At 52.1% G+C, this 17,816-nt stretch overlaps 1 protein-coding gene across 1 annotated transcript in view; it reads left to right on the top strand.

The window, feature by feature from the left end:
- The window catches only part of PRDM16 (PR/SET domain 16), a 448,451-nt gene that overhangs the window by 369,839 nt on the left and 60,796 nt on the right, over positions 1-17,816 (top strand). The window contains exon 4 of the mRNA XM_004384316.1: positions 15,102-15,236. Coding sequence (XP_004384373.1) covers positions 15,102-15,236 — 135 coding nt within the window. The remainder of the gene's footprint in view (positions 1-15,101; positions 15,237-17,816) is intronic.

Below are 17,816 nucleotides of genomic sequence, written 5' to 3'. Positions count from 1 at the left end.
ACACCCCTGACCATGGTTGTTTCTGGGGTCCTCAGTCACGCCCACCACGAGACACTGGAGAAACACATCTGACCCCATCTAAGGCCCCAGGGGAGTTCCTCCTGGTGGCTGCCCTAAAACTGCTCCAAGAATCATGTCTGTTAGCAAATATCCATCTAAAGAAAAATACAAGAAGGGTGAAGAAACACCAGGATACTACGGGATGGAGTCCACCCAGGTAAGGATCCATTTTCTAAACAAGGCACTTGGAGAAGAATTGAAGTGATTATTTTTACCGAAAAGATCATTTTCAAATAGTCGTTGTTTAGGGACAAAGTCAAAAATAATTTAAGATAAAACCCAGTTGCTGTCGAGGTGACTCTGACTCATGACAACCCCATATGTGTCAGAGTAGAACTGTGTTCCATGGAGTTTTCAATGGCTGATTTTTCAGAAGTAGACCACCAGACGTTTCTTCCGAGGTGCCTCTGAGTGGACTCGAATCACCAACCTTTCTGTTAGCGGTCGAGCTTTTAACCATTTGCACCACCCAGAGACAATTTAAAATAAAAGTAAAGTAATACATGTTTGGAGCCCTGGTAGCGCAGTGGTTAAGAGCTACGGCTGCTAACCAAAAGGTCAGCAGTTCAGATCTACAACATATGTTTAGAGAGTGAGGAGATAAAGGGTTTTGGCAACACACCAGGGGGCTGAATCGCCTCACAAGTCAGAGAACCTTCTAGAAAACAGTACATCCCTCAGCAGAGGTGAGGAGGTACATGCAGCTCATGAAACTGTCAGTTCCTGATGCCCAGGACCAGATGAGTTCTAAGAATGAAGCCTTGGGGCTGGGGCTACTCTGGGCTGGACCATGGCATGAAGACATCACCTAGTGAAGCCTGGGAAACACTCACGACCTTAGAGCAATGACAAGGTCCCACTGATGCCTCTATACCTTTGCTGGCACAGGGTTGGCTATTGGCACTGGCTGGGTTCACTGCATGGGGATGGGCAGGGCAAGTGGTTCCCATCACAGCTCAGGAGCCACTCCAAAGATCATCCCTCCAATGCCTCTGTCTGGGGTGAAGTTTCAGGAAGTCTTGGCCGCCAGGTCCACATGCACGAGCCCTGGGTAACCACCACTGGCTTTGGCTGGGCTCCAGGTAGAAGGCTGCTTCAGAGGAGATCCCTCTGTACCCTGGCTGCTCCTGGCCATCTGAGGAGGATCCAAAGATCCAGAAAGCCAAAGAGTCTGAAAGAGACCACTAGCCCCCTCCCCACCGAGAGACTGCCCTCCCCAAGCCACCCTTCTCCAGTCTCCTCCCTGAGGAGGGAAAGACCCGTCTTAGCATTCGGGCTGTCCTCTTGAGAGAACTCCAACCCAGTCACCTAGGGGAGTCCCAACTCAGGACTGCAGGTGGGTGGATGGCCCATAAACCAGGTTGTGTTGCGTTTATTAAGCAGGAGCCCCCTCCCATGAGTTTTAACTCACATTTTAACAGCATCAGTATGAACAGATCTGCCAGAATAGGTAGCTAGAGATAGCTGCTGTCATGTCAACTCCAGCTCATGGCAACACTGTATACGACAGAACTAAATGTTGCTCAGTCCGTATCATCCTCACAATTGCCAGCATGTTCTAGTCCAATGTTGCAGCTGTCGTGCCAATACATCTCACTGAGAGTCTTCCTCATTGGACTTCTGCTTCACCAAACTTTGATGTCCTCTTCCGGCAATTGATCTCTCCTGATGGTGTATCCAAAGCAAGCAAGTTAGACAGTGTTCTGTTGTGATCCACAGGGTTTTCATTGGCTAATTTTCAGAAGTAGATTGCCAGGACTTTCTTCCTAGTCTAAAAGCTTTGCTAAAACCTATCCATCATAGGTGACACTGCTGGTAGTTGAAATACTGGTGGCATAGCTTCCAGTGTCACAGCAACACGCAAACCACAAACAGTATGACAGACTAACAGACAGGTGGATGCAGCTCGCGGGAGGAAGGAAAAGTGAATGTGTCCTGCCATCTTTGCTTTTTCAATGGAAAACTACACTAGCAGAATCCACAAAGAAATATCCCAACCAGAATGTTCTGTGGTTTTTAAATACCCCTATGTAAATAACTAACCTGTTGCCGTCGAGTCGATTCCGACTCATAGCGACTCTATAGGACAGAGTAGAACTGCCCCAATAGGGTTTCCAAGGAGTGGCTGGTGGATTCAAACTGCCGACCTTTTGGTTAGCAGCAGTAGCTCTTAACCACTGCCCCACCAGGGCTCCCCCCGTGTAAATGCCGGGTAATTGGCCACACCATAATCCCCCTCGAAGAGGCTGTGAGTTTGTCGAGTGCAGTTCAGAATTACTTGTGTCATGTAAATGCTCGAAATCAGATTTTTAATAAACTGTTTCGGTTCTGCTTCCTGGGCTTGAATAGAGGCCTGAGTCTGGCTGGTGTGGACTTGAAAGGGGCCTGGTTCCTATCATTGTAGGGACACAGTTTTAATGTCTTTAATATATTTCATCAAAGTGACTGGCTGTATGTACTACTGGAACATGGGAAAATGGGGCGTTATTGAATTTAATTGGTTCCATTTGTCATTCAAGACCTGACATGGCGAACCTCTGTGGGTATGGCTAATCATTTCCAAACTGTCCATCCTGACCCACCATGCCGCGGCTTGGGAGGGATACTGGCTGCAGGTCCCAACGATGGCATCTCAGGCTGAGCTTGCATCCAAGGGTAAGGCTGCCTTGCAGCTCAAGGTTCATCACCAGAACCTGGGTGGTCTTGAGCTGGGAAGACACCACCTGAGGAGTGGAGACTCCAAGAAGGATCCCACGTGATCCAGAAGTGTGGCATCTCCATTCCCAGCCTCTCCTCACTCCATGACTGATGGCTTTGAGGGCTGGGGATGGGGGGAGGGTAGGAGAAAGGATGGGCCGATTTGGTTACAGGCTACAGGAACCTGGGGCCCTTCCCCACTCAACCAGCTGGACTGTGTCTGAGCTCTTAGGAAGTAGAATCATTACAACCAACGCTTTGAAGGAAAAGCATGCCTCCTCTCTCGATAAAGCCAGAATAAAGATGGCTGCAACAGGTCAGCGTCTTATGCACACATTACCTGGGCCTGCTGGAGAAGAAACCGGAGTTGATATTTGTAGGGCATCCAAAGACAACACCATCTGCACCAGGAACCCTTTGCCAATGACCATTTTTGTCTGTCCAAGAACATTGAGAACTACCCTTTATGGGAATTGGCAAGGTAGTGGCTCAGACTTGGCCTGTTGAGATTTGAGCTATTTGCAAGAGCTGATCTCAAACCATCGGGTCTGATACGGAAGACTGTGAGTCATCATGCTTCTCTCCACCAATGTGTTCCAGAGAGAAGGAAGAAGGATGGACTGGAGAGACTGACTCAGCTACAGGAAGGCACTAAAGATAACCTGGCTGGGTGTACCCCAGCCGATCGCCAAACCTCCTCTAAGCACCTACTGTGTGTCATGTCTTGCAAGGTCCTAGGATGGTCAAGCCAGCCATTGTCTCTGCCCTCTGAGAACTCAGTCCTGGGAAATGGTCTGCTGTAACATTGGACCCAAGAACACATTGAAACGGTAACACTGTACACAGGACAATTGTGACTGTAACACTGGACACAGGCAAAGTGGGTACTCCAACTCCCAAAGAAGCAGAGGAACCAGAAGGAGGGCTTGCATTTCCTTAGGCAGAATCTGTGATAGGAGGAGAAAGAGAAGGTTCTAGAATGTGAAAAGGGGCAACGTGGAAAGAAAGTCCCACAGGCCAAAGGACTGCCGTATATCAGGGAACATCTCCATTATCTTGAGGCACCTTCATCCATTCATTCACTCATCATTCATTCCTCAAAAATCTACTGAGCACCTACTCAGGGAATCAGCCATGTGACACCCTCAGGGCCCTCACCGGCCAGTAGAGGACAAGATATGATGTGGAACAAGACTGTCACAGCCCACCATGCTTGTGCCGCGATGGGGGGAGGGGCCGTGAAGGCCTGTTGGAGGGGACCTCACCCCAGTGTAAGGGAGCAGGGCAGGCCTCCCAGGAGGCGGCCCTGCGTTCTTCCATCTTCACAACTCCAGAGCATCTATCTCCCTGGGCCTTGGGGACTGGAGGAAGCCAGAGTGTCTGAGCAGGTCAGGGGGACATTTGTGAGTGTTCTACACCTCACCCATTCACTCATTCATCCATTCATTATTCATTCATTCATTCATTCATCAAGGCATTCCATCAAGCCCTGACTAAATGTTTGTCCTGGGCAAGGTTTGGGGAGCTTCGAGCACTTGTGGCCACCACCCTTAAGGATCCATGGTCCCGTAGAGGCAAATGAGCAGGACAGGAGGAACCAGGCCGCATGGCAGTGTGGAAGGGGCAAGACTGACCACCCAGCACCCTGCACCCAGTGCCCAGCCAGAACTGGCCCTTTCTGGCTGCACAACTTCACACCAATCATTTAACTTCTCCACGCCTCAGTTTCCTCATCTACACATGTGGATGACCACAGCACTGCCCGCAGGAGATGTGCATGTTCAGTGACTCAACAGTGAGACCTGACCGCAGCCAGTGGCTGAGCAGCCATGACCACAGTGTCCATGGCCTGTGGGCAATGGTGGCTGGAGGAGACAGCTCCCTCTTCTTGCCCATGGGTGATGGGGGAGAGCCTTGTGGGGGCCAGGCTGTGCACATTGCTGCTCTTGCTGGAACCACTCTCACTGGGGCCGACACCTTGTCTGGGAATAAGGGGCAGAGAAGGTGGAGACCTCCCCAGCTCAGAGGTGTCCTGGTTTCCTGAGGATCCTTCCAGAGGGCAGTCCTTGCATGCAGCCTGTGTTGGTTTTGGACAGTGCCTAGGACACCTGAGGGATACTGAGGGTGGCAAGACTGGGGCCAAGCAGCTCCTATGAGGTTGGGGCTTGGAGTGCACAAGTACCCCTAGGAACACAGCAGAGTGTTCTCCAGCCAAGTGGAGAAAGCTGGAGGAGGAGACCCTGGGTGGGGTCCTCCATGGCTCCTTGGCTTCCAAATTCGATGGTGTCCATCCAGCAAAGAGAAAGTCTGGACCGCCCCCTACCCCAAGGACTCTGCTTCCCACGAGGCCCCAAAGAGAGCACAGGCTATTTTCGGAAGCTCCTGTCCCACAGTTCGCAGTGGCTTAGCCAGCGGCAGGCCCAGGGGAATTCCTCCAGCCCCACTCACAGACTTCAGTTTCTCACCATCCAAGTGGCACAGAGAAAGTTGTGAATATGACCCCTTCCTGGGCCCTCGAATCAACTCCACAGAAGGAGTGCTTCCTGTGGGAACCCCAGCTTCCACCTTAGGGCCACCCCAGCGGGGTCCAGGACCTTGCCTCTGGATTTTGTTTTGAATTTGTTTGTTTAATCTTTTTAATGCTCAAAACTCAAAACAATAAGATTATTGCTACATTAATATGCTACATTATTATAGTATAGCAGTCCCTGGGTGATGCAAACAGTTAACGTGATCGGCTGCTAACTGAAAAATTGGAGGTTCCACTCCACCCAGAGGCACTTTGAAAGAAAGACCTGGCAATCTACTTCTAAAAAATCAGCCATTGAAAATCCTATGGAGCCCAGCTCTACTCTGACACACACGGGGTTGCCAGGACTCAGAGTCAACTCAATGGCAACTGATTTTATTGTAGCATATTTCAGTTTTTTCTTCTTTTTCTCTATATAATACTAATAATAAATGTGTTGGATAATGGTGTCATTCATTTTTTATGATTGGGTTAAAATTTTTTAATTCAGCAAATGATTAGTATTTAAATAGATAAAATTGGTGACACATAAAAAAAAAAAAGTTTGATGCTTCAGAATGTCACACCAGAGCCTGGTGATGGGCAGCCTTTCAGATTAGAGATGCCTGCTCCTGATCCAACTCCAAATCAGTGTTTGAAAAGTGCTTGGGTAGTTCGCATTTTATTTTTATTTTATTGTACTTCAGATGAAGGTTTACAGAACAAACCAGCTTCTCATTAAACAGTTAGTACACATATTGTTTTGTCACACTGGTTGCCAACCCCACGACATGTCAATGCTCTCCCTTCTCGACCTTGGGTTCCCTATTACCAGCTTTCCTGTCCCCTCCTGCCTTCTCATCTTGCCCCTGGGCTGGTGTGCCCCTTTAGTCCCATTTTGTTTTATAGGCCTGTCTAATCCTTGGCTGGAGGGTGAACTTCAGGAGTGACTTCATTACTGAGCGAAAAGGATGTCTGAGGGCCATACTCTCAGGGTTTCTCCAGTCTCTGTCAGGCCAATAAGTCTGATCTTTTTTTGTGAGTTAGAATTTTCTTCTACATTTTTCTCCAGGTCTGTCCAGGACCCTCTATCGTGATCTCTGTCAGAGCAGTCAGTGGTGGTAGGTGGGCATCATCTAGTTGTGCTGGACTCAGTCTGGTAGAGGCTGTGGTAGCTGTGGTCCATTCGTTCACATTTTAACCACTTTAGTGCTATTCCAGTCGAATGGAAGAAGCATCAGCTACAAAGCCCTTCAAGTCAGGTCACTGTCCTGTGTCCCAGAAGGCACGTAGCATATATGTGGACCCTGCAAGTTGGGGAAATGAGTTACAATTTGGGGAGTCCCAGAGCGGCATAAATGGTTAAACATTTGACTACTAGCCGAAAGATTGGTGGTTCGAACCCACCCAGAGGCACCTTAAAAGAAAGGCCTGGCAATCTGCTCCTGAAAGGTCACAGCCTTGAAAACCCTGTAGCACAGTTCTACTCCCAACACACATGGGGTCACCATCAATTGGAATTAACTCATTGGCAACTAACAGCAACAACCTCTACACAGAGAGTCTTTACCAGTCAAAGTTGGACACAGAGGTCCTTATGTTGGTGGCTTTTCTGGGCCGTGGTGTCCCTGTTAATCCAGCTCTTGTGTCAGCCTCCCAGGTCCAGCCAACATGGCAAGACCAGGATGAGGAAGCTTCTGCCGCTGTAGGGAGCAGGACCCCAGGAAGGCAGGGCTGGGGCTGGGCTCCGCCACACAAGCAGCCACTCTGTGTTGGGACTGTTTCTGAGCTTGACACCCACAGGCAGATCATGGGGTCCTTCCACTGTGAACATTAGGGCTGGGGGGCTCAGGGGGGTAGGGGGAGGAGGCAGAGCATTTACATCCTGAATCTCTTCAGAGCACCTGGCTGTCTGAATATTGGGGGAGGGTCTGTGAACCCTGGGAAGTTCCACAGCATCTGGGTGTCTGAGTATTTTCTGGGAGAGGGTCTGTGAACTCCAGAAATTTCTGTGGCATCTGAATGTCTGAGTATTTGGGGGAGAGGATCTGCAAACACCAGGAAGTTCCACAGCTTCTGGGTGTCTGAGTGTTTTCTGATAGGGGGTCCATGGCTTTCATCAAATCTTCGAAGGCATTTATGGCCCACAAGTGTCAGAAAGCATGGGATTAGGTGACCGCTTTCCAATCATCCCTCTGAGACCCAACCTGGGAGAAGAGCCCCCCTCCCCCAGCCCATCTCACCTGCGCACTGAGAGTGTTGGGTGCCGGGACCCTGCTCCAGCATCAGCTGCCACAGGGCAGCAGCTTTCTCCTGTAGGTTCTGGGTGACACTCTTGGGTTCCCTGAGAAACAGAGGCTCCTGGCCCTTATCCCCCCCCCCACCTCACCCACACACAAACACAAGTGCCACAGGGACTGCCCCAGGGAGGGCAGGCCAGCCCTGCAGTCCTAGAGGCCCACACCCAGCTTCTTCGAGGCATACACCCCAGAAAACACGCTCTCTCTGTCTCTCTGTCTCTCCCTCTCTCTATCTCTGTCTCTCTCGCTGTCTCTCCCTTTCTGTCTCTCTCTCGCCCTCTGTCTCTCTCTGTTTAGCTCTCTCTGTCTCAGTCTCTCTCTCTTTCCCTGTCTCTTTCTCTGTCTCTTTTTCCCTCTCTCTCTCTCTCCCTCTCTCTCTGTCTCAGTCTCTCCCTCTCTCTCTGTCTCTCTCTGGCCTTCATCTTGGAGCAATGGCTTCCCTGAGTTGCCTGTTTTTCTAGAAGCCACTTCCCTCCCTCCTTCCCTTCTTCCCTCCTTCCCTCCTTCCCTCCCTCCCTCTCCTTCCGAGCAGGTGAGCCCCAGGCCCGCCAACCTGCCCACTGGCCCCCTGTCCTCTGGGCAGCAGTGTGGCCCCATTCCTCAGCCACGTTTCTCATCAGCGCCCAGTCACAGCCCCCGGTCATGGCCCCCAGGGTCCTTAATGAGAGGCAGAAGGTGGATTTATGAGCTCATCCAGGCCCCGCGTCTGCACTGGGCTGAGGTGTTTCCAGAACGCCTTCTCACCTCCTTCCATCACAAGAATGGACTTTCTGTTTCACCTACAGTGGAAGCCATAAATTGTAGCATTGTGTGTGCAAGTGTGTGTGCGGACAGAAAGAACACCCTCCCAGCCTCAGAGCTGGTCGGGCCTTCTCGAGGGGTCAGACTGGGCAGAGGAAGCCTCCCTCTGGCCCCTGCCAAGTGCAGTCATGGGCCGGCTGTCGAGGTGGACGCTGCACTGTGGGATGAGGAGGTTTACCTGTGGCGGGCTTCAGGGGAGCAGCAGTCCAGCAGCAGGATGCGGACCGCAAGGGCAGCCTCCTGGCCCCTCCTTCCTGCACTCGGAACCCATTAGGCGAGCCGACGACAGATGCCTGGGCGCCCCGCCCGCCCTGCACACCCGGCCGGCCAGTGCGGCCGTGCCCATTAAACACGAAACAGCCCCGCCGAGAGCCCGCAGCGAGAAGCGCAGGAAACCTCAAATGATGTGCAAAAAAAATCAAAAAGGTTAAGAGAATTTTTCCATAACTCTGCTTCATAACTCAGCATTTCTGATGGGGGTGATTTATGAGCTGGGGGAGCTGGCAGGGGATGAGGGGCTGGGGTGCTGTGCGGCCTGGGCTGGCAGCTGTGACGCGGCCTGGCCAAGCAGCGGGCGGAGTGGTAGGTGGCCTCTTTTGCATGTTCTGCGATTCCCAAGGGTCAGCCCGAAACAGCCCTGGAGCCCAGTTCTGGAGTGGTGATGGGGACGGGGATTTCAGATTCTGAGACAGTATCTGCCCTGAGGTCACCGTGGGCTAGGGAAGCCACCACAGGCTGGGCCACTGCCCACCTCAGGGCACTGTGCCCCTTCTGCCTTCCAGCCTTCCTTCTCTACCTCCTTCCTCCCTCTTGTGATGCGTCTATGAGCAGAAGCGAGCACATGACAACTGGATGGCTGCTTTGCATTTATTATACCTGGTGGAGCGGTGGTTAAGAGCTATGGCTGCTAACCAAAAGGTCAGCAGTTCGAATCCACCAGGCACTCCTTGGAAACCTTATGGGGTAGTTCTACTCTGTCCTATAGGGTCGCTATGAGTCGGAATCGACTCGATGACAAGTCTGGGTTTTTTTCCCCCTATCCATCCATCCATCCATGCATACTTAAATTCCTAATCTTTATTGGCCTCCTAGGGGCTGGCTTCTGTGCCACCAAGGCCAAAACAGGCCCAGGCCCTGCCCCTTGAGGCTCCCAGCTGACCCAAAAGGTGTGAGACCCAAGCAGGGGCCCAGCTCCCAGCCATATGAGCATGGGGGACGTGGTGTCCACTCCGGTGGAGAGGTCAGCAGGTTGGCTCCTCAGCCTGGGATGAGCAGGCACAGTTACCCCTTTGGTGGGTGGCTCTCACCAGCCTGGGATAACGAGAAAGTTGTGTCCAGCTGCACATTGCTGTGACCATCAGCGTCTCCCTCCCCCAAGCAATCCTGTGGCCAAGTCATCCTCCTACCAAGCCTGGGAAAGCCTGGGCCAGAGGCTACCTGGGTGGCCTGAGGTCTGAGAACTGGGGAGCAGGTGGCCTGGCTCTGTCCTTGTAGCCTGTAAGGCTCACTCCACAGGAGGCAAGAGAGGAACCCGGGACAGCTCAGCCCTGCTTTCTGATTCCAGGTGGTGCAGACGTTTGTGTGGCTGGGTCCCTAACCTGATGCCGGGTCCCTAACCTGATGCTGAGAGGGTCTCGGCTTCGGCCAAGAGCACAGGCTCTGGACTCGGGCAGCTGGGCTGGGTTTTCGGCCCTGCTCCAGGGGCACTGTGTGTCTGGGGCACCATTCTGTCTTCTGAAAAATGAGGTTACAGCATCACTACCTCGCAGATACCTGGTGACAGTCACAAGCAGATAGGTGGGAAGCACCCAGCACAGCACCGTGCACACAGAAGTCTTCTGCATAAGGGGCTGTGGGGCTCCCAAAGGGCCCCAGATCAGCCCTCCCGGAGACCCCTGGGAGGAAGACACAGAGAGGAAGGGAAGGAAGGTGAGAGGGACACAGAAACGCCTTCTGTCTGAAGCCTGTGATGTCCTTTCTGGAGTCAGAAATGGCCTCAGCCCATCCAGGCCCCAAACAAGAATCGACCAGCAGCCAGGCCTGCATCATCACACCCACCTGCCCACCAGCAGAAGCATGGACCTGCTCCTCTGGGAGCGTCTCCTGGCCAGCGGCCTTGGCGGGCCACATCCAAGGCAGAGAAGCTGCAACCTCTGAGGCTCTGCCTGTCCCTGACACCTCCCACTCCACAGTCCAGGTGTGTCTGGGTGACCCGTCACATTGGGACAGGCAAGGCTCGGCCACCCAAGCATGACAATAGACAGACAGGCACGGCCCTGCTATGTGTCCCGGCTGAGTTAAGGCCTGAGGCCAGGGTTTCTCCTGCCAGCCCTGGAGGAACCGCCCCAGCAGAGACCTCCAGGAAGAAGAGAACTTTAGTCTCTTCGAAAGGAAGGGATTAACTAAGACTTCCTCCACCCCCTAGGAGGCCGGCATGGGGTGCCCACCGAGGGGAAGGGGATTCCCCCTACGTTTGGGGGCCACCATGAAATTAGCCACACCCTGTGACTGTCTCCATTGGTCAGGAATTGGGGGACAAGGTTTTCCAGGGATGAGGGGAGGACCTGGGAAATTGGGAGGACCAAGAAGGAGGGGCTGTTGGGCCAGGGAGTGGACCCCCTACAGGCGGCAAGGGGGGGCTGCCTGACACAGGGACAGGGCCCTGAGTGTATTTGGTGTCTGGCTCTGCCCTGCACTCAGAGAGGGAAGCGCCGGCCCCCAGGACTGCAGAGCAGTGTCTGCGTGGAGAACAGCCAGTGTATCCACACTCAGACAGGCCGGGGTGGCGGTGTTACACCAGCAGAGGGAGGCTTGGGTGAGTGGGGCCAGGTGCGCACATCTGAGGGGCCGTAGTGTGGAGAGAGAGGCTGGTGCCTCAGGCTACTGCAGTGGGGCCAGAATCGGGTAGGGCAAGTCACCGGAAGGCAGAGTCTGTCCACCCAAAAAATATTCCCAATGATCCAAGGTGTTCAAAGATGGGCAGTGTCGGGCACACTGTTGTGGGTGTGGGTGTTCATAGAATGGGCTGTCTTGGGCACACAGTGGTGGGTGTTCATAGAACCAGCTGTCTTGGGATCACAGTGGTGTGTGTTCATAGAACAGGCTGTCTTGGGATCACAGTGGTGGGTGTTCTAGAATGAGTTGTCTTTCGATCATAGTGGTGGGTGTTCATGGAATGGGCTATCTTGCAATTACAGTGGTAGGTGTTCATGGAATGGGCTATCTTAGGTGCACAGTGGTGGATATTCATAGAATCAGCTGTCTTAGGTGCACAGTGGAGGGTGTTCATAGAATGGGCTGTCTTAGATCACAGTGGTGGGTGTTCATAGAACAGGCTGTCTTAGATCACAGTGGTGGGTGTTCATAGAATGGGCTGTCTTGGGAGGACAATGGTGGGCTCACTGTGCCTGCAAGTATAGTTAATGGCTCTTGGTCCCAGATGCTGCAGAGGCCTTAGATGCAGTTGGATGACCTGGAAGTTCCCATTCAGCCCTCCTGTGATGATGCAGAGGCCAAGGGAATACAAGGGAGACAGGCCATCAGGATTTCTTTCCTTTCACCAGGCTTGCCCTCCTGCCTTCTGGTCACCTTCCCACAGTATAAGCGCCTTGGGAACTCTGAGAGCCACACGTTCTCTCTGGGGTAGTTAGAAAGGGGAGACCACTGAACAGCCATCCCATCCTGTGGACTGAGCACCCCCTGCTATCCATGGGCTAAATGCAGAGCCCTGGGCCCCACTACCAGAGAACAGGCTTCAGGGGCTTTGAGTAGGGGCCCAAACTCTGCATTTGGAATAAATATCCCAGGACATTCTGACACCAACAGACAGACAGAGACAGACAGAGAAACAGTGAGACAAAGAGTTTGACCACCCAACAGCGCCATCTGCAGAGGGTTGCGAGGCAGGGTCCACAGAGAGCTCCAGCTGCACCATTGATGCACCATCGAGAGTGGAGTGGAGGTTGGTTGGGCTTGGCCAGCCTAGCCTCCCGGACTCCTCCAGCTTCTCATCCCAGCCCCTTCTCCTGGCCTTCCACCTCTGCCTCCTCTCTTCCATATTAACATGTCTTCACTGTCGATGGACACCACATCTCGCCAGAGCCTCCTTGGCGTCTCCATCTCTGCCTGCGCATCTCTCTTCTCATCCAGAACTGGCCTTGTTTGCTGTTGCTCTTTGGAGTGAACTATAAGGCCCCCCAGAAGCAGAGGATTCTCAGATAGATGCCCCTTTGTTCCCAGCCTCCGGAGGAGTTGAGGGGGCCTGGCCCAATCAGGTCCACTCAGTGATGGTCACTACAGGGAGGGCTGGGAGCACAACTGAACCTGGAAAGGAGCATGGTGTTAAGTGCTGTGGGGTCTAGGTGCACAGTCAGATTTGCCACAGGTCCTGTGCATCCCAGGGCAGAGATTCTGGCTGCCTCCTGAAATATCAGCCTTCTTTTTGACTCTGGGTCCAGGTGGGGCCCTTGATCACCTAGAGTGTGTCTGTGGGCATGGGAAGAGCACCCCAACTTCAACAAAGCACTCCTATTCTCTGGTCAGATGGGCTTCTCCCATATCCCAGGGACAGCCTCCTATCCTTCTCCAGGGACCTCATTGTCCTAACAGCGCACTCGGGAGACCCTCAGGGATCAGAAGGCACATGGGGCCCAGTGTTCTCCTCAGATTTTTTTTTAATTAAGGTGAATTTCACATAACAGAAAATTAACCATTTTAAAGTGTACAATTCAGTGGCATTTAGTGCATTCACAATGTTTGCGACCACCACCTCTGTCTAGTTCTGGAACTTTCTCATTACCCCAAAAGGAAACACTGTACTATACCATACCATTAAGCAGTCATTTCCATTCCCTCCCCCTGATTGTTGGCAACCACCAAACTGCTGTCTCTATGAATTTGCCTATTCTGGACATTTCATCTCAGGCAATATGTGGTCTTTTGTGTCTGGCGTCTTAAACTCAAAGTAATGTTTTCAGGGTTCGTCTATGTGGTAGCATGTATCAGTACTTCCTTCCTTTTATGGTTCAGTAATGTGCCATTGTGTGTATAGACAACATTTTGTTTCTGCATTCATCTGAGGACGGACACTTGGGTTGTTTCCACCTTTTGGCTGTTATCAATAGTGCTGCAGTGAACATTGGTGTGCAAGTATCTGTTTGCATTGCTGCTTTCAAGTTTCTTGGGTACATACCTAGGAGTGGAATTGCTGAGTCACCTGGTAATTCTATGTTTAACTTTTTGAGGAACTGCTACAATGTTTTCCATGGCTGCACGATTTAACATTCCTGTAGCAATGCACAAAGATTCCAATTTCTCCACATCCTCGCTAACAGTTGGTATTTTCTGTTGTTTTATTACCTTCTCCATTTTTGCTGGGCCATGTTGCTTTCCTCCCTACTCTGACTTCACTGGGTCTGACTCCATAGTTCCCTCACCCCTGCCCACCTGGACTCCCCTGCCATATGGACACCGGTGTCCACCTGTATACCACATCTACCTGGATGCCCCTGTCCACCTGAACACACCTGGCCACCTGGACACTCCTGACCACCTGGATGCCCCTGCCCACATGGGCACACCTGCGCACCTGGACACACCTGCCCACTTGGACTCCCCTGCCCACATGGACAGCTATGTCCACCTGGATACCCCTGTCCACTTGGACCCCCTGAACTCCTGGACACACCTACCAACCTGTATGCCCTTGCCTACCTGGACACAGCCCCTCTACTTCCAGGACCTCAGCATGGTAGTGGCCTCTGCCCCTGCCTGCTGCCTTTCCTCCCATGCTTTCTCCCTCTCTGTGCCAGGGCTGGGTCCCCCAGGAAGCTCCTCCAAGATGCTAATCGCCCTGGATTCAGAATTGAAGTAGGCTCTGAACAGCACAGGCCGGCCGCTGAGACCCATCCCTCCCAGCCCTCGTCACTCCTCCTGCAGCCGCCACCTCTTGGCCCAGCAGCTCTCTGGGAATTCTCTCTCAGCAGTGGGCAGCCGGGCAGTCAGGTCTCCTTGTAAATGGCCTCCTCACAGGCCTGGTAGTGACAGCAAGTAAGAAACACACTCCCAGTAGGTTCCCAGCGTGTCCAGAGCAGCTTCAGAAGACACAGTAAAAACCAAATAAACTAGAGCAAAGCAAGGTTGAGCTTGTCCTTTGAGGGCAGGGTGAGAGAGACCAGGCATTAGCACACTGCTGGGGTGTCAAACTGAAACTTCCCCGTCTGTAGACAACAAAATACTTTTGTTACTTTCAACGTGCTGTGAAAGCAGATAGGAGTGTGTGTATGCAGAGCACACACATACACTCACCCAGGCCCCTATGCAACCACACACCCCAACAACACCTTCACCTTCAGCAATGTTTTCGCTAGCCCAGTGCAGCAACTACCCCGTGTGCAGGGCTCTGTTCTTAGCATGAGTAGCCTCTGCTTTCTGCCCAGGGAACGGCCTCATGGGAGACATTTTGCAATGCTGAGGTTTTCTTTGTTGCCTGGTCAGGGCAGTGAACTGCTGCTCAGTGAGAACAGGAAAGCTGGCCCTTAGCCTCTCCGTTGACCAGCGGAAGCTACTGGACATGGGGGGGCTGGGCAGACTGGGGCCAGCTGGTGCCTAGGAGTGAGCTGTCTTCCTGCCCCAAAGCCCATACCACCTGGTTGCTGGTTGGGCAGATGTGGAGTGTGTAGACTCCAGCAAACGAGACGCCTCTGACCCTTGTTGTTCTCTCTCTTCCTGGGCAGATTTCAGAAGACCTGGGCGGCGAGAAGTTCTGTGTGGATGCTAACCAGACCGGGGCCGGCAGCTGGCTCAAGTACATCCGCGTGGCCTACTCCTGTGATGACCAGAACCTCACCATGTGCCAGATCAATGAGCAGGTAGGCACCAAAGTTGATTGGGGGTGCCGAGGGGAAGGGCCCCTCAGGCGGTCCTTTTGCAAAGCTGGTCCTAGTGGAAGTGGCTGCTAAACACTTGGGCAGCACTGGATTTCTACGGTGCCCATCAGCGCGGCCTCACTTAGCACCACCCCTTCTATGCACCCCCTTAATGCTTCATTGGAACTTTCTGTCTGTGGCCTCGTCCAAGGCCTCCAGGGCTCCCGAGTCAGAAGGTGACGGTTGATGTGAAGAAAAGCAGTCAGAGTCACCAACAGCCGAGACCACCAGCATTCGAGTCCCTGCAAATGCCACTGCCAGCGAAACACGAGAGCCACAGAGAACAGGAACTGTCCGCACGAGAACTGTGGCTAAATGGCACTGCTTATCCAAGTTCTCCAGGCGGGCTCAGTGCCTGGCTGGCTGGATGTGCCAGCTGCCCGGGGCCCCTAAGAGCCGAGATCACAGCCCAGCCAGCCTGGTGAGGTGACTGGCATCCCCCTGGGAGGGAACTGATGTTATTCCTGAGCTGCATGGTTGTGATGAGGCTCCCCAAGTCAGCCCAGATGCCAGCACTCCTGCTCCAGCCACCAGAGGAAGACGATGACCCCTCAGCTTACTAGGTTCTCATGATTGGTGGTGTGTTCTCACCACCCAAGGCCAAGTCCCGACCCACCAGCCCATCAGGAGAGAAGATGGGAGGTTCTGTGCCTCAAAAAGGCCTCCAGAGCCGAGAACCATGAGGGCAGAGCTGAGGCTGCTCAGTCGAGTCCTTTAATTCTAATTTGTCCGTGATTCCCGGGAACTCTCCCACACCTCTTGAGCCGTGGTTTCACCCTATGTTCCCAGAGCACCAGCTCCTCCTAGGGGCCTCGAGGGCCCCCGCCCTCCTCAATGAACACAGTTTGCCTTGGCTCTGTAACATGTGAGGGGTTATTCATACAACTGCATTTGCAAAAACAATTCTATTGCTTTAAAAGACGGTTTTAAGGTAGTGGTGATGGTTGCACAACACGGTGAATGTAATTAATGTCACTGAATTGTGCACATAAAAATGGTTGAAATGACAAATGTTTTGCGATACATATATTTCACCCCAATAAAATAATGTAAAGATGCCATTCCGGGTGGTTGCTAAAGAAACAAAAGTAGAGCCTTAGGGTTTTCCTAACCGTAGACCCACAAAAGGAGCCCTGGTGGTGCAGTGGTTAAGCACTTGGCTGCTAACTGAAAGGCTGGTGATTTGAACCCACCAGTGGTTCCATGGGAGAAGGTTGTGGCAGTCTGCTTCCAAAAAGATTACAGCCTTGGAAACCCTATGGGTCAGTTCTACTGTGTCCTATAGAGCCGCTATGAGTCACAACGGGTTTAACGGAGACCCACACAGGTGACAAGTTGTGAAGCAAGGTCACCCAATCCTGTGTGTGGAGCCCTGGATAAAAAAGAAGAAATGATGTTTTTGAAGACCACGTAACAAAGAATACAGTCTCCCGTGGCGTAAGCAAGCCATCAAACATGGCGCATGCCTCTTGACTTTAGAGACGATTTTGCAGAAGGAACACAGAGGCCAGGACTCGGGAGGTGTGGAGGCCCTGGGATGCTGTGGGTAATGCTGATGCATTTGTTGAGTCTCCTCTTGGTCCTTGGCTCAGTCTGGGCCAAGCAATCCCTCCCCTGGACCCAGCTGGTGCTGGTCACATTGAAGGAACTTTGAGCATGAATCCTCCTCTGCCCCCCCACCCCCGGACATCTCTGATCTTCAATTAGAACCAAAAATCTAGAAAATATTTTTTTTTCCTATTGCAAAAAGTAATGCAGAAATAAAAGAGCCCCGGAGGAACATTGGTTAAGTGCTCAACTGCTGACCGAAATGTTGGCATTTCAAACCCATCCAGCAGCTCCTCAGGAGAAAGACCTGGTGATCTGCTCACATAAAGATTATGGGCTAGGAAACCCTATGGGCCAGTTCTACTCTATCATATGGGGGTCATTATCACACGGAAGTAAAATTTTGCTAAAGATTGTTCAAAAGTGGCTGCAGCAGTACGTCAACAGGGAACTGCCAGAAATTCAAGCCGGATTCAGAAGAGAGAATGGAATGAGGGATATCGTTGCTGATGTCAGATAGATCCTGGCTGACAGCAGAGAATACCAGAAAGATGTTTACCTGTGTTTTACTGACTATGCAAAGGCATTCGACTGGCTGGATCATAACAAATTATGAATAACATTGTGAAGAATGGCAATTCCAGACACTTAATTACGCTCATGAAGAACCTGCACACAGATCGAGAGGCAGTCGTTCAAACAGAACAAGGGGATACTGCATGGTTTAAAGTCAGGGAAGGTGTGCATCAGGGTTATGTCATTTCACCATACTTATTCAATCTGTTTGCTGAGCAAATAATCCCAGAAGCTGGACTATATGAAGAAGAACGGGACATCAGGATTGGAGGAAGACTCATTAAGGACCTGTGATATGCAGAGGACACAACCTTGCTTGCTGAAAGTGAAGAGGACTTGAAGCACTTACTGATGAAGATCAAAGACCACAGCCTTCAGTATGGATTACACCTCACTATA

The sequence above is a fragment of the Trichechus manatus genome, unplaced genomic scaffold (assembly GCF_000243295.1).
Source record: "Trichechus manatus latirostris isolate Lorelei unplaced genomic scaffold, TriManLat1.0 scaffold00122, whole genome shotgun sequence".
Lineage (NCBI taxonomy): Eukaryota > Metazoa > Chordata > Mammalia > Sirenia > Trichechidae > Trichechus > Trichechus manatus.
The sequence above is the reverse complement of the archived record's forward strand: the minus strand, read 5'-3'. Positions and strand labels throughout refer to the sequence as shown.